General features: G+C 41.9%; 1 protein-coding gene across 1 annotated transcript in view; it reads right to left on the bottom strand.

Moving 5' to 3' along the window:
* Positions 1-334: 334 nt before the first annotated feature.
* LOC145396496 (glucose dehydrogenase [FAD, quinone]-like) overlaps positions 335-24,266 on the bottom strand; it is a 46,670-nt gene continuing 22,738 nt past the window's right edge. The window contains exons 8-13 of the mRNA XM_080269867.1: positions 12,896-13,052; positions 8,084-8,244; positions 5,772-5,949; positions 4,902-4,975; positions 3,792-3,943; positions 335-476 (exon numbers count right to left, since the gene is read on the bottom strand). Of these exons, the coding sequence (XP_080125993.1) occupies positions 335-476; positions 3,792-3,943; positions 4,902-4,975; positions 5,772-5,949; positions 8,084-8,244; positions 12,896-13,052 (864 nt within the window). The remainder of the gene's footprint in view (positions 477-3,791; positions 3,944-4,901; positions 4,976-5,771; positions 5,950-8,083; positions 8,245-12,895; positions 13,053-24,266) is intronic.

Here is a 24,266-nt window from a genome sequence, read left to right as displayed (position 1 = left end):
TCCGAGTCACTGAGTGAAGTGCTATAAAAACCTAAACTTGAACGAGACATCCTTTCCCGGTTGATAATGGAGAATGTGTGAGGAGGCCCTGAGAAAGGATCTCAGAGGTAAGAGAATTGACCGAGATGATGCAGTATAACAGGCAACTTAAAAAAAAAAAAAAAAAAAAAAAAAGTCATCCTGTGAAAAAACAAGTAAAAAAGAAACTGACCCATGCCAGCATGGAAGACTACCTTAAGAAATACGTCAATGTATATTTGCATTTTTCTCGTGATTGTTGTATATATCTCCGCCCTTTTTTTTTTTTTTCGAGTTTATTTTTTTATATTTGTATTTATTGTGTATGTGTCCATGTCTGTATAATCATATGGGCGGCTTTCTCCCCGATCATAATGGCGGGTGCGTTGGTGTTGCCGGCGGTCAGTACTGGCATTATAGACGCATCGGCCACTCGCAGTCCCGACACACCTCTCACTCTGCAAACAAGCAAGCAAATAAATAAGTGAATAACAGATAAATATATAAACACATAATGAACAGGTAAGGTACATATATAAGTAAAAAGTTAATACATGAATATACAGATAAATACAGAAATGCCGGAGGTCAGCAGCAGCATTAGAAGAGAGTCAGCCACTTCAAGTCCTATTGTCCCGTCACTCTGCAAACATATGAATAAATACATAAATCAAGAATTAACTGCAGTCCTAAAGAAATACGCACATATACAGCACTTAATGAATGAAAAATAAATAAATAAATAAATAAACAAGAAGCAGTGCCAAGGCACAGCAAACCCGTCACCGGCAGTCATTTTAATGCTGGCGTACAAACACAACAGGATATTTAGTCAAAGATGTCACATATCAAATTTGGATTAAATCGGGTGAAAACTGACGATTTCTTGCCCATTTGAATGTTTAGGCCTGACCCACCTGACATTGACCCCCCCCAACCGGTAAGTGGGGGGTGACCCCCTGATGTAATGAGGCATGTTATAGGGTGCAGATTTGAAAGATGCACCTTTAGGTTTTGGTTTCATATCGATATGACGAAGTAGAAAGGAGTTATGGAGAAAAAACTATTTTTTTTAACTTTTTTTTTTTTTTTACACTTTTTGGGCCTACAGCCTGAGCCTTGGCTCAGTTTGGCCCAAACTTTAATCAGGTGATCAGATCATAGCCTATCATTCCTGTAATTTTAGTAAAAATAGCACTGGTAGTTTTTGCGTAAAGTTGTTAACAGACAAAGAGACAGACAGGCAGAAAAACAGACAAATAAACAAACAGACAAACCGAGTGAAAGCAATACCCATCCCTGAGCCCCTGCGAGGGGGGGGGGGAGGAACGGGTAATAAAGAAGTTAACATATAAAGCGAAGGGATTAAAATGCTTCAAGGGTATTAATGAACCACTGGACTCTCCCAAAATAATTTTTATGCAGTTCCCAGAAATTCTTAAGTAACATCATATTGTAGTTAGAGGACTGGAAGAAGAGAGGATAAGGTTAAGGACAGAAGAGGAAGAAGAGGAGGAGGAGGAAGAGTGGGAAAGGAGATTAAGTAGAAGGAGAAACAAGAGGAAGATAAAAACAGGAATAAGAAAATGAACAAAACCAAGAACAAGATCGAGATCATAAACAATAACGAGAACAAAAATAGTAACAAGAACACGAACAACAACAAATACAAGATCAAGACGAAGAACGAGAAGATCAAGAACAAGAACTAGAACAATAGGGAAAAAAATCGAAAAGGAGAGGCAATTTGATACTTAGCAAAATTTACATCCCCCGTACTTACACTAATAAACGACATAATAAACAAAAATTATTCGCCTATTAGTAACACGAAGCCAGGTAAATCCACTAGTAGTTAGAAAAATAAAAATGCACAAACAACACGCGAGACGTCTAATGTGCACCCAGACGACTATAAAGTTAGATCTAGGAATGATAAATAAAATAGCATTAAATGATTCCTAGGACCAGATGTGTGCAGTATCTTTATAGGAAATAAAAATGAGAGAGAGAGAGAGAGAGAGAGAGAACACATACATACACACACACACACTCCACGTCCCACTAAATTGCCAAGTGTGACCTTGACCTTGCCTGCTACCTTGGCCACAGCAAATTTCACAAGAGGCCAAAGGAGGTGAGGTGAGGTGTGGCACCGGTACATGGAAGTGGGTTGCCCGGCGCCTCTTGAAAACATTGACAAAACTCGCTTTATACTAATGGCCTCGCGATTGCACACACACACACACACACACACACACACACACACACACACACACACACACACACACACACACACACACACACACACAGTTGGCATTCGCTATATCAGTAATCATTTCAGTGCCAGCCTATCAAGCGGATGTGTTCGATTATTAACATCATGCTGGCAATACTGTTATTCTGGCTTGCATAAATGTGTTAATATTATACCAGTAAACGCTGTTAACTCGGCAACACCATCAGCTACTGAAATATTACCGTGCATTATCGTATTAGTATATTGTATGTATTATCGTATCATGGTAATATATTGTTAATGGAGTGAAAGTACTAAGAAAGAATTAAAGCAGTCTACTGTTTTTATATTAAAGTAGTAGCGTTGATTGTAAATTACTCTGTGAATATGCATGATACAAGTGGTAGGTGGGGGTGCTCACCATCCACTCACTCGATGTAGAGCTGCTCTCGGGTGTCTGCCCTTTCCTCTCCTCCAACCTTCTTTCCTTCCATCCTCTTCTGTCTTTCTTTCCTCCATTCTTTCAGTGTCTTTCTGCTTACGAGTGACTTTACAATCCCTCTTCTGTTTATCTTTCCTTCATTCTTTCCTCTTCCTTCTGCCTGTGGGTGACTCTGAGTGACAAGCCAAATGGTTTCCTGTACACCAGGAAACCATTTACTACGCTGGGTGGTAACCATATAACCAAATTTTGGCGCCTGGTGGTTTAGTGGGTAATTATTGCGCTCCAATCCGATTGAGCCGGTGAAGGTTTATATCCAAGGAGTGGCTGGGGTTGATTTGCTCAATGTAATGCCACTCAGGGATCAGTGAGGCTGGTCACTCTCATCTTAAATGTCGGGACCAACTGCCTAGCCCCGGGCTCCTACGCTCCTCATTAGGCAATGTAGGATTGGATGATAGATGAATATGCATGATAGTGATATAAATTTTGCAGTACACTATGATCTATATAATCATGTAAACAAATTTAGGTTCATGTGTATACTTAGGTTTATGACGCCCAATCACACATCACATTAATTTTGTCCATCATATTGCTAAATCGCAATGCAGTGTATAATATCCATAGCACAGCAGTACGAAGCAGTGCCGCTTCTAAAGACACTTCCTTAACATGTATAGTTTTAGCCAAAAGTTAGTCAGACTGCCAATAAACTGCTTATCTTTATTATTATCATATTAGTAGTAGTAGTAGTAGTAGTAGTAGTAGAAGTAGTAGTAGTAATAGTAATAGTAGTGGTAATAGTAGTAGTAATAGTAGTAGTAGTAGTAGTAGTAGTTGTACTAGTAGCAGCAGTGGTGGTAGTGGTGGTGGTAGTAGTAGTAGTACTAGTACGTATTTGTTTATTCATTTATCAGATTCAAATTTATTATTATCATTATTATTATTATTATTATTATTATTATTATTATTATTATTACTGTATTATTATCATTATCATCACACACACACACACACACACACACACACACACACACACACACACACACACACACACACACACACCTCACCCCCTTCTCCCCATTTTACCTGAGTTCATGGTCGACCACTGCCCACGGGTCGGACGCTGGGCCCATCTTGCAGGATCCAGCTGGGTGGAAGGTGGTGTGGATCATGTGTCTGGCGTAGCAGCCCCAGTACGCATCAGAACCAAGCTTCTCATTTTCGCATCCCGGTAGTGGCTTGGGAGGAAGGGGAACAGGATTGGATTAGGCTGATATTTATTGCAACAGAGAGACGGTGGATGTTTTTCCACTAACACTAATCACATGAATCAGGTTTCTCGTGTTTGCATCTGAACTGTGGCTGCGGGACAGGGAGAAGGGGGCTAGAGTTAGAATTGGTAGATTTAACTGGTTTGTAGAGAAAAGATGAAAAGGATATGTATATGTTCTTTTTGCAACCTCAGTACATGAAAGAATCGGTCTTCTAATTTTGCATCCCCGTAGCGACTAAGAGTATGAGAGATGGGATTAGAGATAAAATAGATGGCGTGAGGAACAGTTAGTTTACAATAAAGGCAGGCATGCATCAGGAATCTGTTTTGAGTCCCTTTCAGTTTATCGTGGTGTTTGAAGTATTGTCACTAGATTGTATGTCTGAGTTACCGCAGCTGTTGTTGTGTGCACATTATTTGATATCTAACTTTTAGTAAGAAGAGTTCTGTGGAGACAAGTAGTTAGTGAAGGGAAGGATTGGAATCCAGGGGTGTGAGAGATAATTTTCGGAGTGTGATGGCTTTGTTTAGTTGGGCAGACACGGGCTCATTGAATGGAAGTGAACAATGGCCTTTTGCAGTATGGTATACAGAAAGGAGGTTGGTAACTAACCCCATCTTGAAGGCTATAAAGGAAACACGAAATATAAGTTCTTGCGTGTGGCTGGGACGGCTTAGTCTGATGTAAGTAGTGCAGACTTTTTGGCTGCCTCATGCTATTACCGATAAACTGTGCAATCCGTGACCATAAAAAATAAATAGTTATGAAATGATTAATGGGAACTAAGAAATTACCAAAGGTAGACACCGGTAACACAAATTATGCCTTCCCCGCAACACACAAAACGTCACCAGCTAAGAGGTAAAGGAGGAGACATATACGCACGGACCTATATAGCCTGCATTCCATTAGACCTCCTCACCTTGCTGTGAAATCTCGCGCCAAGGTCCTTCCTGAGAGCTGGCTGCCTCCCCACCGCTAGGGCGAACTTGATGCCTGCCGGGATTTAGGGTAATGTCAAAAATAGATGAAGAGGAAAGATTAGATCCATGCATATCGACTGTTCGAAGGTAGTTAAGGCGAGCACTCAATTTGTGCTTGAGAGGGACAGAGAGAGTTGGACGACTTGGAGGGAGTTGGGGGATTTGGGATCTGGAGGACTGGGAGGCAATGAACTGTGAACTGGGAGGCAATGAACTGTGAAGGATATAGGAGAGAGAGAGAGAGAGAGGAGGGGGGATCGGCAATGTGAGGTAATGTGTGGGAGATAAAAGGGAATGGGTGGGATTTGGGAACAGGAGTGATGGGAGAGATTGGCTGGTAAAGGAATGAGAATGTGAGGAACTGGGATTAGGAAGTTTTAGAGGGAGTGGAAGAAGTAGGGGTGGGGGTGACTGAGAGTGAAAGGGTTCGACTGACAATCATCAAACACACATCACAGTGCCATATTTCACAGTCATCCGTCGCGTTGCCACACTTCACACTGCCAAACCACACATTGTCATATCACACAGTGCCTCACTTCATTTACACATCTCACATTACCATACCTTACACTAGCACATCACATTGTGCCACACCACACACCGCCTTGTTTCACACGAGCACATCCTACACTCAAGTTTCACACTAGCACACATCATACTACTGCACCTCACCCTGTATAAAAATCAAAATCGTGGCATTACAAAAACCTCATATGCCTTCACAAGAATAAAAACAAAACATCAGTCATAAACCTTATTAGTTATTCTCACAAACAATCCCTTAACCTCTCAAACCCCAACCTGACCTCGCACGAAGGCTGCGACGTCATCGGGGTGGCTGAGGTAATTAGGGTCAACCAGGGGAGGATCGTGGGGGTCAGAGGACTTTAACCTCACCGTCCCTCTGCTCTTGGGACGAACTAGGATGGGATTGATGCTGAACCCTTCACGACCGATCAGCGGCGTGAAGTACTTATGGAACACCTGTGAGAGAAGAAGAAGGCTTCAGTTTTATGCCAGTCGACAGCACGAGGGTTGATAAGGTGGCAGAAGAAGAGGAGGAAGAGGAGGAGGAGGAAGAAGTAGAAGAAGATATTTTTGTAAATGAAACGTAGGGACAATATGATTTACTGAAACGGGGAAAACTCCGGTACTGTAATCATGACTGCACAGTGATAACAGTCACTCCGAGGAGAATAAAGCAAATGGTAAAATATGGTGTGGGAAAGATGAAAGCGTGATCGAAAGAAAGTTGAGATGGAGTGTTGAAAGGAAGAAAAAACAAACAGGTGAACAGGGAATGACGGTGAGCATAACAGGAATATCATCTTATTGTTTACTTGTTATATTCATTCACTGCACTCTGAAAAAAGAAGAGGGCAGTAGTACACTTCTCACCTTGCAAACCCAATTCTCATCTTTCGTCCTCTCAGCATGTCCAAACCATTTCAATCTACCCCTCTTCATCACAACACCAGTACATTCAAATCCCATCCTGCCTCTCCTAACTCTTCAGTCGCAATTATAGCCCCCCTCCCCTAGCCACATATTCAAGGACAAATTACACCACCGTCTAATCACTGTCATTTCCCTACGTTTAAGCCTACGAATATATTCTTCCTTTACTGCCCACGTCTCACTACCGAACATCATTACGCTCGTAACACATCCCGCATACACGGATCCTTTAGCACGGAGGGAGAACACTGTCAGTGTCTGGAGAGGCATCAGCTCCCTAAATTTCCTCTAACCTCTCCTTACTTTAGCTACAGAGCTAGCTCCAGGCCCACCTCCAGTACGTAATACATCCCCCAAATAACAAAACACCTCCACACACCCAAGAGTTTCTTCAGCATGATCAATACTTTCACGCCCCTCAGTCTCTATATGCTCTTCTCGACACACCGCACACACGAAATCAGCATTATTTCGCAACCTACCTGTAATACCAAAACATCTCTCATGCACACACTTATCACAAACATTGCACGAGACGGAGTTACTTCTCACACCCTTGTGACAAACCTCACATGACCACACTCTCTCAGCATTGACAGTACTGCCACCTGCCCTAGATATCATTACTTGTTTTATCAGCATTTCCTCTGAAACCGATGTGCCCAATTCCATCTCTCCACTTCCTAAACCTTTCCTCCGCCTCCATTCTTTTTCTACAACCAGAACCAGTTCATTGGCCTACAAAATCTCCCATTAGAGTCCATTTCTGAATTCATGTGAGAGAGCTTTAAGCACCATGACAGATATATATATATATATATATATATATATATATATATATATATATATATATATATATATATATTTACGTATGTGTGTATGTATCTACGTATTTATTTATTTCTGGTAAGGCAGCTGTTCTCAGATATCCCATTTACCCTTGCTATAAAGGAAACATACTCAGATAACTTTTTTCCCCTCATCTCTGACCCCCCCCCATTATTTTTTTTTCTCCTTGCCCTTCCTTTCCTCATTCCCTCTCTCGATTCCAACTTCATCTTTCGGTTTTCTTCCTCGCATCTCGCTCCATCCTCCCATCACACTCCCTCCCCCCACCTTTGTTCTATATTATCCTCCCTTTTCTCCCATCTCAGTTTCCTTCCTACCCTTCCTCTCCTTTCTTTTCTCCTTCATTTCTCTCTCCTTTCATCTCTCTCCTTTCTGACCATTCTTCCTTTGAACTCAACCGTATTCTTCTTTTCTTTATGTTATTTTCTTCCAGCTCTTCCCCTCATTCTCCCTCTTCCCTTATTTCTCTACCCATCCCTACCCTTGCCATCTCACCTGACCAGTAAAACCTATTCCTTCAGTAATTTAAAAAATGGCCCCCTATCCTTGCCTACTGTTCTCTCATACATACCCTCACCTCATCCCAGCTTCCCTTCACATACCTTCACCCCTTTTCTCTCCACCCATCTTGTCTCTACAGTACATCTCTCTGCCTTCCCTTCTTCCTCCATTCCCTCCCTGCACCCTCCCCCTCCCTTTTTATCCATTCTTCCCTTACTATTCTCCTCCTCCTCAACCTTCTTTCTGCCTCTTCCTGTACCAGTCCTCCCTCTCCTCCTCCCTCCTTCCCTCTCCCGTCCCTTCAGTTCACCTCTCTTCTGTAGCCGATTCCGTCCGTAATGAAAAGTCCCCCATCCAAAGCCGGAGTGCCAGAGACGAAGAGATACTGAACGTCCGGCCACAAGGGATCGCCGCCCCCCTCGTTCTCGCTCCACGCGTTCACTTCCACGCCGTAGGGACAGGTTAGGGGTCCTGGGGGAGGGGGACGGGCGTTAGAGTGGCGATGGTGAAGAAAGAATGAAAGGATACAAGCAGGAGAGAGAGAGAGAGAGAGTTTTAACACAGATCACACAATCATCATGGTTCCAACGAGGTGAACCGGTCTTAAAATCAGCAGTATGACTTAATCACTAGTTAAAGAAATATAAAATAAGAATTGTACAACAGAAGGCCCTCTCCCCCACCCCTCAGGCCCACCGGTGTTGCCATACATGAAGATAGTGAGAAATACAGTAGTAGCATACAGAACTATACCCCAAGGAAATATTATAGGGCAGACAGAAAGTACTATCGGTATCATTAATGAAATGACTCAGTATGTAATCTTAAGCTAGTTGTATTCGTAATATTTGGGACTATATTTGTATTATTTCTATTTCTGCTAGTTGGGATTTGTTCATATACAGATGAATTTTTGTACCCTACACTATCTAGGTACATAAACACATGTATACACTCATGTGCACACTCACTGCATACATGCATGTATGCATAAATACTTAAGCGCACGCGCGCACAAGCACACACACACACACACACACACACACACACACACACACACACACACACACACACACACACACACATATATACTGTGTTTATATATATATATATATATATATATATATATATATATATATATATATATATATATATATATATATATATATATATATATATATATATATATATATATATATATATATATATATATATATATATACATTTATATATATATATATATATATATATATATATATATATATATATATATATATATATATATATATATATATATACCTGTATTTATATATATACAGGGTGCGCCAAAGTTACTTTACCATAATGTTATTTGATTCACACAGTTACTTTACAACTAAACAACAGCTGTCTTTAAGCTTCCAAATTAATTTGGATGCAAGATGGAGAACCTCCTCACTATGGTAGGAGTGTGCGAGAATTTCTCGGTAAGACTTTCGACACATGGGTTGGAAGAAGGGGTACTGCTGACAGCCCTCCAAGGTCACCTGACCTAACGTCATGTGACTTCGCAGTTTGGGGGATATATATATATATATATATATAGTTGTAATGTAGGCTATATTTACTTTATTTTTTTATTATACGTGGATTTAAGTACTTGGAGAGTGTGATGAGTAAGGATGGAATTTTGGAGGATGAGGTGCTTGAAAGGGTACAATAGGGAAGAAAGGTTGCTGGTTCATTAAAAGCAGTGATAAGAAACAGGGAAGTGAACATGGAAGTGAAAAAGTCGCAGCATGACAGTATTGTGATACCAGCTCTAACGAATGGAAGTAAAGCTGACCTTTTTGGAAGGACACAAGTCATGAGTGAGATTAGTGTAACTGAGTTACTTCAGAGGAGCATGTAGGGTCACAAGGAGAGACAGACTGATAAATGAAGAAGTGGAGGAGCATTGTGGTGTGAATGTGGATATGACAGAATGCGTAAGGAGAAATACAATGAGGTGGATTGACCATGTGGAAAGGATGGAGAGAGAGAGAGACTAAGAAGAGAGTATGTGAGTGATAGGGAGGTAGAGGGATGGGAAGACCGAAGATGAGATGGAAGGATGGTGTAGGAAGGTATATGAGAGAGGGGGGTGTAAGTTGGGGAGAGGGCAGCTAAATGGCGGGGGACAGGGCGACATTGAGGAGATTTGTTTGTGGCCACTCCTTAAGGGATTAAATCGATTGACTTTAGATAGACAGACAGATAGATAGATAGATAGATAAGATGGCAATCTGAAATCATTACTATCACTGTGAGGCGATACTGTGACTATGTGAATGGTTATATTTTATAAAGCACTTTGAAATGACGATCCAATCTTTTTAAAATGTATCGATGTCAGTCTTATCTACTACTTGTTTTGGAATATTATTTTAGTATTTTACTTTATCCCATTTGGAACCCAGGTGCAATATAATGACCGAACTGAACATTTTTAATTTTTTTTCAGAGGGGTTAACACCCGAGTTTGGACCTATGAACTTTGCGACTATGAGCTAGTAGGCACAAGGCAGTACGCTTACAACCCTTCAAGCAACAGCCTACCATCAACAACCCTGGAATCGATTAAATAATTATGAGAGGTGAAAAATAAATGGTTACATTAATGTTAGCCCGTCAAGGCTATCATGTTGTTTCATACCATTTCTTCTTGCAATAAGGGTGAGTAATGTTCTTACATCTAAATTACTTTAGACCTTCTAATATTTTAAATAATTCGATGTATTGACCCCTGAACTCACGTCTCAGAGAGAAGTTAAATTCTTTTATCCTTTCATGATTTGGCTGCCCCTACGATAAGGATTAATTTGGTTGCTTTATTTTGCAAGGCTTCTGAATTTTTCGTTCCCATTAGTAGGTACAGGGACCAAAATTGTGCACTTTACTTACATATTGGTCTCACAATGCTCCTATACAGCTGGATTATTATATATCTGCTCTTTTAAGTAGAATATCCATTTAGTGAACCTCCAGTACTCTGATTTGTTTGCCACAATTGTACAATGGTTTGATGCTTAAAGGTTGTCAGTAGTTAATATGCTTAAGTGCATGACCTGGGAAGGTCTGCAAAATGTGTGGCCCTGCATCTCGGAGTTATACGTGTTTTTCGGCCTGCACTGCAAAGTCTGCCACTTGCATAAGTTGGAAGGCATTTGTCACTTGTCTGACCACTTTATATCTTGTTGAGGTCATTTTGCAAACTAATGCTTTCTTTGTCATATAAGACTGTGTTCCGCAATTTGCTGCCTTCATTGAACTTGAAGGTAAAGTTGTTTATTCCCACATCAATATCGTTTATGCCTGTAATAAAAGGACTGGTCTTAGCACCGAGCCCTGAGGCACGCCACTTGTTACCTGCACCCAAACGGACTCAGTACCGTTAATTTCTACGCGTTGCTTTCTGTCTCTAAGGCAGTTACCTTTCAATTTCAGTAACTCTCCGTCAAATCGCATTATATTTATTTTAAGTTTATTATGTAGCGCTAAATCAAAAGCTTTTTAGAAGTCAGTATACATAATATCAAGTGATTTCGTACTATCGTTGATAATGAACAGCTTATTGTAGAATTATATAACGTGGATAAGGCATGATCTTCCGCATCTGAAGCCATACAGACTGTCTTTTATTAAGTTATATGGTTCTATGAACTCAGGTATGCTACGTCTAAGTTCTTTCTAGGATCTCTCTCACAATGTAGGTTATACTCATTGCCCAATGAATAGCTGGCTGGTCTCTTCTTCTGTTCTTATAGACTGGAGTAACATTTTCTACCCTCCAGTTTTCAGGGACCTCGCCTTGCTGTATTTGATTTATTGAAAATGAATGCAAAGGATTCAATTATTCGTTCCCTTCGATTAAGAAAAATAATGGGTAGAACTGATTTGGGTCTGGTATTTTGTCAGTATTTATTTTAGAGAATTTGTCTGACACTTAAGCTGTAGTTATTTTAACATCATTTAATATTCTTTGTCTTGATAGTTTGTCGATGTTTTTTTCCTAAGGACTGAGCTGGATTAATCACCGAGTGCAGAAGCATTTCCTTTGTCTTCATGAATAATTGAACTTCACCATTTATCAGCGTTACAACACTGGTCTTTAGACGGTTACTTTAAGTTATATACCCTTATAAACTTGGGATTTTGAGAGGGGGGGGGGGGACATGCATAAGCGTTAAGTCAGAGAGATGGAAAAGATGAATGATATAGATAATCTGTATGACAGAGTAAGAGATACTTAATATGCACAGTCAAATGCCTGATATGCATTAACGTTAGAATTATAATGAGACTGACAGGACGAAGATTAATGAAGGCAGACTGGCACAGAAAGAAACGGAGCCATGCAGACAAAAGACCGATGGCGTAAGCGGTGAGTATGAATGAGATAGGCGAGACGAAAGACAAAGATGAACATCAGACAAAACAGTACGACATGCAGACAGATGACTGATATGCACAAATACTTTTATGAGAAAAATCATCATCATCATCATAAAATCTTTCTCCCACAGTCAGATCCACAAGAGAAAACATAACCTGTTAAAATATATATATATATATATATATATATATATATATATATATATATATATATATATATATATATATATATATATATATATATATATATATACATATATCCGTATATGAAGCTCTATATATATATATATATATATATATATATATATATATATATATATATATATATATCCGTATATGAAGCTCTTATGTTACAACAGGTATGATATGAATGTCTACCACATACTAAAATAATAAAAAGCATTTTTCATATTGTAGTATAAAATTCAAAGATTATTTTAGTTTTAAATCAGCATTTTTGAAAAATACAATTTCTAACAGAAGAAAAAATTATACCTGACAAATATCTTTGACTAAACAAAATTTATAAGGAAATTAGCGCAAGAAACCAGTAAAGGCATGGCGAAAATTATACCTAACATAACTAACATCCGAAACATTTAATAATTTGACCATAATACTTGAATTGTTCTCATACTTGTCTTGCGCTAGCCTGATCGTTATACCTAACAGGGTCCATGGTACAGACTTCAGCTACCCTTCACCTAACCTGTCCTATCCCTGAGGTAGTCTAGGATTGCCTGAGGACGAGCCACCCGGTATGCTGAGTCTGTGGCAGCTGAGGTTAGCGTCCAGGACAGGCCGAATATAGAAGGATGGTCCTGGAAGTTGCTGCCCACTCCAGGCAAGTCCAACAGCACCGGAATCTGAAGGCAAAGACACAGAGAAATACACACACTTGTAGACGAAGAAGAAAAAGAAGAGCTTATGAAACTAACCCATTTGTATTAAGCTCACTGATGTACATTTCATAATCATAGTCTTTTGTAACAATCAGCCTCGAGAGAACCATTAGGCGTATTGCTATTTGCTTTTCTTCGTACTCCTGTGCGCAGTGAAAGACGAAGTCGTGTCGTGAATTCTGATTAAAAGATCTGCTGAAAGGCTAAAGTTTTGGTGCGGTCTGCTTCGTGTCATACGGACGGTTGGCAGCAATGATATGAGTTTGATATTTTCTCCAGGTGGTGAGCATATGGATACTAGCATACTTTTGGCAACGAAGTACAACCAATTTACATGTATTACTGTATGTCTTTCCGATTGATACTTTGTATTTGATATACATGAAGCATTTCTTCTCTCTTCTCTTTTTACTGCCATGTCAGCAACACTGCATTTCAGCTAGCTACATTAGTATCCGGAAGTCAGTTCTCTATCTATCTGTTGTTAGACGTTTTAATCCCGTATGGGATGGCCACAAACAAATCGCCTCCATGTCACCCGGTCTCCCGCCACTTCACCCGCCCCCTCTCTCATATAACTCTCCACTCCATCCCTCCATCTCATCCTTGGCTTCCCCCTCCATCTCCCCCTCCCCCTGAACCTCACTCACATACATTTTCCTCTTTAATCTTTCGCTCTCCATCCTCTCCACATGACCAAACCACCTCAATGTATTTCTCCTAAAGCTTTCTATCATATCCACATCCACACCACGACTCTCCTTCACTTCCTCATTTGTCAGTCTGTGTCTCCTTATATCTCCAAATGCTCCTCTCAAATAACTCATTTCTACTGCTCTCACTCTTGACTTGTGTCCTTCCAACAAGGTCCAAACTTCACTTCCATACGTTAGAGATGGTATCACAATACTGTCATGCACCGACTTTATTACTTCCATGTTCATTTCCCTGTTTCTTATCACTGCTTTCAAAGAACGAGTAACCTTTCTTCTTTACTGTACTCTTTCAAGCACTTCACCCGCCAAACTTCCATCTTTACTCATCACACTACCTAAGTACTTAAATGCACTCACGTTATCCATTTCCTCACCACCAACCTCACCGTACATCCAGTGACTTCATTTCTGTCGACGACCATAACTTTTCTCTTCCCTACATTCACCTTTAGATTCCGTTTCTTACACACTTCCAAACTCATTCACCAAGCCTTGCAGTGCCCCTTCGTCTTCACTTAAAAATACAGTATCATATGCAAACAACAGTACAGGGAGTTTCAAAACGATGCTATCTCTCATTGAAGCCGCTCCAACCTCTACTGCCCTACCTTGTATCTCTTTGATAACCCCATCCATAATCAGACTGAACAACCATGGAGATATGACAAATCCTTGTTCCAGTCCAACATTCAAACAGAAAAACTCACTCAATTCACTATCCACACCCACTGCAGCCTTAGCTCCCTCATACATACTCTTCACTGCATTCAACAACTTCCCATTTACACAGAATATTCTTAACATTCTCCACATTCCTTGTCTATCAACCTTGTCATATGCTTTCTCCAATTCCATAAAGGCTGCGTACAACTTCTTTCCCTTCTCTAGCAACTTTTCCTATAAAGACCTAAGAATGAATACCTGATCTACGCAACCTCTTCCCTTCCTAAACTCTCCGTTCTTCACCAACAAATTCTTCTACTCTGTCAGTTAGTATCCTACCATTCACTTTTCCTGTTACACTAAGAAGACAAATGCCCCTACAATTACCACATTCTTATTTTTCCATTTTCCCTCGTACAGGAGAATAATTATACTGTACGTGACTTCCAATTCACCGTGACTCTACTTTCCACCAAGGCCAATCTGCACATCTTCTACATCCATTTTTTTTTTTATGCGAGGAAGAAGGAACCAAAGGCTGAGCCCACAAAACGCTCCTTCCAAGAAAAAAATAAAAACAATACAAAAGAGAGCCAAATTCAAGACCCATTCATTTTGAGATGCCTGGACACACTGCGTTTGAAAGACTAGGGATCATAGGAAGTAAGTAATACAGACAGAGGGAGACAGTTCCAGAGTTGACCTGTTGCATAAATGAAGGACTGGGAGTAACAGTTAACTCTTGCATTAGAGAGCTGGACAGAAAAGGGATGAGAGTTTGTTGCTAGACGGGTGCTATGCGCCCGTCGTAGAGGTGGAGGGATGCAAGCAGACAGTTCAGAGGAGCAGTGACCATTGAAGTTGCGATAGAAAAGAGATAAAGAGGCAACAGTGTGGCGAGAAGACAGAGGTTGAAGGGAGCCAGTAGGTGGAGGAGAGTTGATGAGATGAATAGCCTTTAACTCCATATTGAGAAGAGCTGTATGTGGGGAGCCTCCCCACACATGAGAGCTGTAATCTAAACAGGGGCATAAAGTCAACAACTGTGCAGGGGAAAAGAAGGCACTTAGTCGGCTTAGCACACCTAATCTCTTGGAAGCAGATTTTACAAGCGATATAATATGATCTTTCCAAGATAAGTCCAGTGTGAATGAAACCCCAAGCATGTTCAAGGATGATGTAGGATTGAGCTGGATATTATTAAACATTAGTGGGTACTCCTGTGGAAGATTGTGTTGGGTTGATAGGTGTAAAAACTGAGTCTTTGATGCATTAAAAACAACAAGATTATTTTTACCCCAGTCAGAGATACGAGCCAAGTCAGACATTAGGTGTGCCATAGCCTCATCCCTTGTTTGTTGAAGTAACTGCTGAGATGGACGTTGTAGAAACCAAATGGAAAGGTGAAGGGTGGGGTCATCAGCATACGAGTGGATAGGAGAGTCCTGAGGAACACCACTGTTGATAGATCTAGGAGAAGAACGCAATGACTTATCTTGCTCTCGTGTTCCTGAACTCGATTCTTCTGAATTCTCTACACTCTGGCTTCGGCTTTCCTGTCATTCTCTGACTAAATATATCTGTGCTGTTTACTTATCCCCAAATTCTACTGACTATCAAAAATTCTTCGACTATCTTACTTCTACGATGGAACACATTCTATCCATTTCTCCTTTCTCTGAAATCTCCATTCTAGGAGATTTCAATATTCACCACCACCTTTGGCTCTCCTCTCCTTTCACGGATCCACCTGGTGAACAAGCCTACATCTTTTCTATCCTTAATGACCTAGAGCAGCTTGTACAGCACCCTACCCGTATCCCTGACCGCCTTGGAGAGAAGAGCTCCAACATACTTGACCTCTTCCTCACAACTAATCCTTCTGCTTACTCTGTTAATCTTTTCTCTCCGTTGGGCTCCTCCGATCACAACCTTATTACATTAACCTGTCCTATCACTCCGGTATGGCCTGTGGACCCTCCAGGGAAACGTCGTCTGTGGCATTTTGGAGCCGTGGACTGGGAGGCCCTCAAGCAGTACTTCTTTGATTTTCCCTGGAATGATTATTGCTTCCATGGCCGGGAGCCATCTGAGTGTGCCTTGCGCATTACGGAGGTTATTCTCTCGGGCATGGAAGCATACATTCTTTTCTGATATCCTTTGACTAACGCAAGAAAGCCTTGGTTTAATCACGCTTGTTCTAATGCTGTCCGCAACAAGGAGAGGGCCTACAAAAGGTACCAGAGCCAACCCACCCCTGAATCACATCATCTTTACCTTTCTGCCGGGAATCGTGCTAAGTCTGTTCTTCACTCTACTAAAAATAATTTCATCCATACTAAATGCTCTCAACTCTCCAACTCGAATTCTTCCCGCTCCTTCTGGCACCTTGCCAAAAATCTTTCTAACAACTTTACCTCATCATCCTTCCCTCCTCTTTTCTACTTTGATGGTTCTTTAGCTATTTCTTCTACTGATAAAGCAGATCTCTTCGCACAGACTTTCTCCTCCAATTCCACCTTAGACGATTCCGGTGCTGTTCCTCCATCACTTCCCCCCTCTGACTTCCTCATGGCTGACATTAAAATTTCTTCAGTTGATGTATTTTCTGCCATCACTGGCCTCAGTACTAACAAGGCCTATGGGCCTCATGGGGTCCCTCCTGTTGTTCTCAAGAACTGTGCTTCTGTGCTTACACCCTGCCTAGGCAAACTCTTTCGCTTTTGTCTGTTAACTTGTACCTTTCCTTCTTGCTGGAAGTTTGCTCTCATTCAGCCAGTCCCAAAGAAGGGTGACCACTCCCAACCCTCCAACTATCGTCCAATTGCTTTAATGTCCTGTATTTCAAAAGTTTTCGGGTCAATTCTCAATAGAAAAATTTTAAGGCATCTTTCCTATCACAACCTTCTTTCCAATCGTCAGTATGGGTTCCGTCAGGGACGCTCCACTGGCGATCTTCTCACCTACCTTTCAGACTCCTGGTCATCCTCCTTTCGGGACTTTGGCGAAAGCTTTGCCATTGCACTTGACATTTCAAAGGCTTTCGATTGAGTCTGGCATTAATCGTTAATTTCCAAACTGCCTTCCTACGGTTTCTATCCTTCTATCTGTGCCTTCATCGCTAGCTTCTTTTCTGGTCATTCTATAGCCGCTGTTGTAGACGGCCATCGTTCTTCTCCTAGATCTATCAACAGTGGTGTTCCTCAGGGCTCTGTCCTATCACCAACTCTCTTCCTTTTATTCATCAATGATCTTCTAAGCCGTACATCTAACCCTATCCACTTATACGCTGATGACCCCACCCTTCACCTTTCCATTCGGTTCCCGCAACGCCCATCTCAACAGTTACTTCAACAAACAAGGGATGAGGCTATGGCACACCTAATGTCTGACTTGGCTCGTATCTCTGACTGGGGTAAAAATAATATGGTTGTTTTTAATGCATCTAAGACTCAGTTCTTACACCAATCAACCCGACAAAAACTTCCACAGGTATACCCACTATTGTTCAATAATATTCAGCTTAATCCTGCATCATCCTTGAACATGCTTGGGGTTTCATTTACTCGGGACTTATCTTGGAAAGATCATATTACATCTCTTGTAAAAACTGCTTCCAAGAGATTGGGTGTGCTAAGCTGACTCCGCTCTTTCTTTACCCCTGCACAGTTGTTGACCCTATACAGGGGTTTTATCCACCCCTGTGTGGAGTACAACTCTCATGTGTGGGGAGGCTCCCCACATACAGCTCTTCTCAATAGGGTGGAGTCAAAGGCTTTTCGTCTCATTAACTCTCCTCCTCTTACTGACTCCCTTCAACCTCTGTCTCTTCACCGCACTGTTGCATCTTTATCTCTTTTCTATCGCTACTTTAATGGTCACTGCTCCTCTGAACTGTCTGCTTGCATTCCTCCACCTCTATGACGGGCGCGTAGCACCCGTCGGGCAGCAAACTCTCATCCCTTTTCTGTCCAACTCTCTAATGCAAGAGTTAACCGTTACTCCCAGTCTTTCATTTATGCAACAGGTCAGCTCTGGAACTGTCTCCCTCTGTCTGTATTTCCTGCTGCCTATGATCTCCAGTCTTTCAAACACAGTGTGTCCAGGCATCTCAAAATGATCGGATCTTGAATTTGGCTTTCTATTGTATTTTGTTTTTCTCGTGGAGGGAACTGTTACTGCGGGCTCATGGCCTTTGGTTCCTTCTTCCTCGCATAAAAAAAACAACAACAGCAGCTATAGAATGACTAGAAAGGAAGTTATAGATGAAGGCAGAGATAGAAGGATGGAAACAGTAAGAGGGCAGTTTGGAAATCAAAGATTTATGCCAGACTCGATCGAAAGCCTTTGAGATGTCAAGTGCAATGGCAAAGCTTTCGCCAAAGAATCGAAAGGAAGATGACCAGGAGTCTAAAAGGTAGGTGAGAAGATCACCAGTGGAGCGTCCCTGACGGAACCCATATTGACAGTCAGAAAGAAGGTTGATAGGAAAGATGCTTTAAAATTATTCTGTTAAGAATGGACTCGAAAACTTTTGAGACAGAGGATGTTAAAGCAACCAGACGATAGTTAGAGGGTTGGGAATGGTCACCCTTCTTTAGAACTGGCTGAGTGAGAGCAAACTTCCAGCAAGAAGGCAAGGTACAAGTGGACAGACAAAGGCGAAAGTGTTTACCGTGGCAGGGTGTAAGCACAGAGACACACTTCTTAAGGACAACAGGAGAGACTCCATCAGGCCCATATGCCTTGTTATTATTGAGGCCAGTGATGGCAGAGAATACATCAGCTGAAGAAATTTTAATATCAGCCATGAGGAAGTCAGAGAGGTGAAGTGATGGAGGAACAGCACTGGAATCGTCTAAGGTGGAATTGGAGGAGAAAGTCTGAGCGAAGAGATCTGCTTTATCAGTAGAACAAATAGCTACAGAGTCATCAAAGTAGAAAAGAGGAGGGGAGGATGATGAGGTAAAGTTGTTAGAAAGGCTTTTGGCAAGGTGCCAGAAGGAGCGGGAAGAATTCGAGTTGGAGAGTTGAGAGCATTTAGTATGGATGAAATTATTTTTGGCAGAGTAAAGAACAGACTTAGCACGATTCCGGGCAAAAACATAAAAAAGATGTGATTCAGGGGTGGGTTGGCTCTTGTACCTTTTATAGGCCCTCTCTTTTTTGTGGACAGTATTAGAACAAGCGTGATTAAACCAAGGCTTTCTTGCAGTAGTCAAAGAATATGAGAAAGGAATGTATGCTTCCATGCCAGAGAGAATAACCTCCATAATGCGCAAGGCACACTCAGATGGCTCCCGGCCATGGAAGCAATAGTCATTCCAGGGAAAATCAAAGAGGAATTGCCTAAGGGCCTCTCAAACCGCAGCTCCAAAGTGCCACAGACAACGTTTCTTTGGAGGGTCCACAGGCCGTACTGGAGCGATAGGACGGGTTAAGGTAATAAGGTTATGATTGGAGGAGCCCAACGGAGAGAAAAGATTAACAGTTTAACAGAAGGATTAGTTGTAAGGAAGAGGTCAAGTATGTTGGAGCTCCCTCCAAGGCAGTCAGGGATACGGGTAGGATGCTGTACAAGCTGCTCTAGGTCATTAACCCCTAAACCACGGGGTTGTTTTGGCTTGACTTGAGTGTCCCGCGGGCATATTCGCGCTCCAACAGACTCTCTAAAAATATTTGCCAAAAATCAGTTATTAGTCCTAGAATATTAAGGATAGAAAAGATGTAGGCTTGTTCACCAGGTGGATCAGTGAAAGGAGAGGAGAGCCAAAGGTGGCGAACACTGAAATCTCCTAGAATGGAGATTTCAGAGAAAGGAGAAATGGATAGAATGTGTTCCATCACAGAAGTAAGATAGTCGAAGAATTTTTGATAGTAGTAGATTTAGGAGATAAGTAAACAGCACAGATATGTTTCGTCACAGAATGACAGGAGAGCCGCAGCCAGAGAGCAGAAAATTCAGAAGAATCAAGTTCAGGAACACGAGAGCATGATAGGTCTATCTATCTATCTATCTATTGCCAGACGCCTCAATCCCGTACGGGGTGGCCACAAACAAATCGCCTTCACGTCGCCCTTTCCCCCGCCATTTCACTGCCCTGCTCCCAACTCACACCCTCCTCTCTCATATACCTCTTCACTCCATCCCTCCATCTTATCCTCGGCCTCCCCCTCCCTCTTCCCTCCTCCACCTCACTCACATACACTCTCCTCCTCAGTCTCTCACCCTCCATCCTCTCCATATGGCCAAACCATCTCAGTGTGTTCCTCCTAACGCTTCCTATCACATCCACTTACACACCACAATGCTCCTTTATATCCTCATTTGTCAGCCTGTCTCTCCATGTGACTCCACAGGCTCCTCTTAAAAAACTAATTTCCACTGCTCTCACTCTTGACTTGCGCCCTTCCAACAACGTCCAAGATTCACTTCCATATGTTAGAGTTGGTATCACAATACTGTCATGCAGTAACTTTTACACTTCCATGCTCACTTCCCTCTTCTTATCACTGCTTTCAAGGAACCAGCAACCTTTCTTCCTTGTTGTACCCTTTCAGGCACTTCACCCTACAAACTTTCATCCTTACTCATCACATTCCCCAAGTACTTAAACGTACTCACATTTTCGATTTCCTCACCATCCAACCTCACCGTACATTCACTGACTTCACCTCTCTCAAAGACCATCACTTTACTCTTCCCTACATTCACCTTTAGACAGGTCATTGCAAACATATACACAACAGCCACCTTTGGCTTTTAAATGAGTATAGAGAAAGTAGGAGGATACAGAAAAGGATTTGCTGTCAGTTGCCTCAGACAGCTGAGTCTCGGTAAGAAAGAGAAGGTGAGGTTTAGAGGAGAGGTGGTGTTCGACAGAGAGAATGTTAGAGGAAAGGCTGTGAATGTTGCAGAAATGAAGAAGTGAGTCAGACAGTGGATCCAGGCAGCTCAAAGAGTCGTAACCGGGAGAGGGGTGGATGGTGGGGGCATTTAGGGCCCCCCCCCCCCTCCGGGGACTCCAAGGCATGGTATGGGTGAGCCATGTTCCTTTTCTTTTAATTTTGAAAAGGAAGTGTAATGTGTATTGTGCATGTATTGTGCTGGAGAGCATGCTGGCCTACTCTCTGTGTTACTGAAACTCTGAAAAAGTTCAGCAAAGGGGGTTGGTCAGGAACTAGTCCCGAGGGCTGATGAAACGGGAGCTCTAGCTCTCCCCATCATCAGCTTTCCATCCACCTTGGCAGTACTGCCCTGCTCGACTCGTGCTACAGTCTACTCCTTTATCTCTCCCCCATGCTTCAGCATTTCACCACACACTTCATCAGGTCCTGGGGTTTTCCCCATTTTGACTATCTTCATTGCTTCCACTACTTCCATCCTACTGGTTTCTTCCTCTTTTCTCACTTCCCAATTTCTCCCAACTATTCCCCAGCCACTTATCCTCGCATCACTTTCGTTCACTATGTTCAACAGTTCCTTAAAGTAATCTCTCAATCTGCTCACTTTTTTTCCTTCTTCACTAGCAATCTACCATTTTCACCTTTAGCTTCCCAACTAACTTCTTACTTCTTTATCACCCTGTCTAATTGTCTTTACCTTTTTCCAGAACATTTTCTTACATTTTCTCCACTTTGCACTCAAAATCCTTCCAAATTCCTCATCCACTCTGCTTACTCTCTCTTACTAGTCTTTTAACCTCTGTCTTCCTCTTCACAAATAACTCTCTCTCCCGTCTCACAACTTCCTCCAAACCCCTGCTTCCCATCCACTCACTATTTGCTTTCTTCTTTTGTGCCACAGCCTGTTTCACCTCTTCATTCCATCATGTTGTTCCTTGCACCCTCTTTCATCTTCTCTTCACCCCACACACCAACCCACATGCTGCACAGATTTCTTCTGTGAATATCTTGTACACACTTTCCACCTCCCTGTTCTGCTTCAAATCATATTAACCCAATTGCTCCTCCACGTCTCTCTTATATTCTGCCTTTTTTCCATCTTCTTGCAACCTCTCTACCCTCCTTGTATGGACTACGTCTTCGTGTCCTTCCCTCCTTCTATTCCTCTATTGCATTTGAATCTCTACTTTCACCACCACCACATGGGGGTCAGAAAGTCCACTCCCCCAACCTCTGTATGTTCTTACATCCATTACACAGTTTCTCATTTTGTCATCCACACACACATAATCAATCATTGCCTTCCGCTCATTCAGTTCACCACCCACCCTTTTCATTACTCACCACGTATAGCTGTGGATCATTTTGTGTCCAAAGAGGGTAGTGGCTATCATCAACCCCCTCCCAGCACAAATGTCCACTAGAGCATTGCCATTCTCATCCACTTCTGCAGGTACACCCCACTCACCAACTACTCCATCCACCTCCACCTTCCCTACTTTTCCATCCATATCTCCAATAAAAAACACTCATTCCTTTCAAACTTTTCCATGCATGCTTCCACATTTGCCTAGAACTCTTCTTTTACTTGCACGATCATGCGTTGGCGCATACACACACACATTTGTAGTCATACTTTCAATCGTACCCACACAATCGTTGAGCCAAGTGATTCATACTCTCTTAGTGCGCGTCCACAGGTGCTCTCGAATATATGTTGGCAACACGGCAGGCAACATGTTCGGGAACATATTTGCACCAGTATTTGGATAGATGTATACAAACATGTTTCAGTACAGCTTCGAACACTGGCAGCAGAGGTGATGGGATAAGTGTGTCCATATCAGGCAGCTGAGACTGCATCATGATATTGCCAACATTATCTGGACGCTGCTGTTCCCAACATGTTAGCAGCGTGTTCGTTACTGTGTTGCATACATGTTGCCAGCACTTGTTCAAGCACACATGTGGACGCACCCTTACATTCTCCTTCCATCTCTTGCACACAACAATACACACTCCTTCTTTTGCCCTCTCATTCTCATCTGTTCCCGCGCATATACCCCATCCATGCTTCCACTCTCTCACTCTTCATTTAGTCTCAGTTGTTCCACATACGTCCACTTTCGCACCTTCAAGCATTTGGACAATCTCTCTCTCTCTCTCTCTCTCTCTCTCTCTCTCTCTCTCTCTCTCTCTCTCTCTCTCTCTCTCTCTCCTTCACCTCATCATTGGCAACCCTTGCATTCGATGTCGCAGTCCATATCATGTCCTTTGGTTGGTCCTTAATCGTCAGCTGTTGGTCAGTCCTGGTCCGAGGCTTCTTGATTTTATTTTTAGTTAGTTGTTTTCCGGGGAGGGGCACTAGCTCTCCGCCAACCCACTTGTTGTCACGTTGGGAACACGTGTTGGTTAGTTACAAGGTTACCACCCGGTGCTGTAAATGATTTCCTGGTTTATAGGAAATCATTTGGCTTGCCACTCAGTGTGGATCTGCCCCATAATAGAGTACCGTCTCACTAAGTGGGCGGACGATGGGTGCCCCCACCTACCATCAGTTCTCAGTCTTTAATAATACAACTTCTAAATTAGCTTATTATCTTCATGATTATAAGCTGTGATTTTCATTATTTGTCAGTGGTATCAAACAAAATTGTCCAAAATATTCATCATGATAAGATGAGGTTACTGTATAACTGTATTCGAATGTTTTTAATTTACAGTATAATTATAGCCGAATGTATTATTAAAAGTGACGAAATGAAGCCCAGAGGCTCGAGTTCGAATACATAAACAAGAAGACCGAAGTCTAACCACAACCGTCCGTGTTCTTCATTCTAGATGCAGTTTTGATCACTGCTTGCAGGTTCTGCCTTACATCGTTGAGATTATT

This window comes from Coenobita brevimanus, chromosome 38 (assembly GCF_032717465.1).
Source record: "Coenobita brevimanus isolate Jiangsu-jjx chromosome 38, ASM3271746v2, whole genome shotgun sequence".
Lineage (NCBI taxonomy): Eukaryota > Metazoa > Arthropoda > Malacostraca > Decapoda > Coenobitidae > Coenobita > Coenobita brevimanus.
This window is presented reverse-complemented; position numbering and strand designations above follow the sequence as displayed.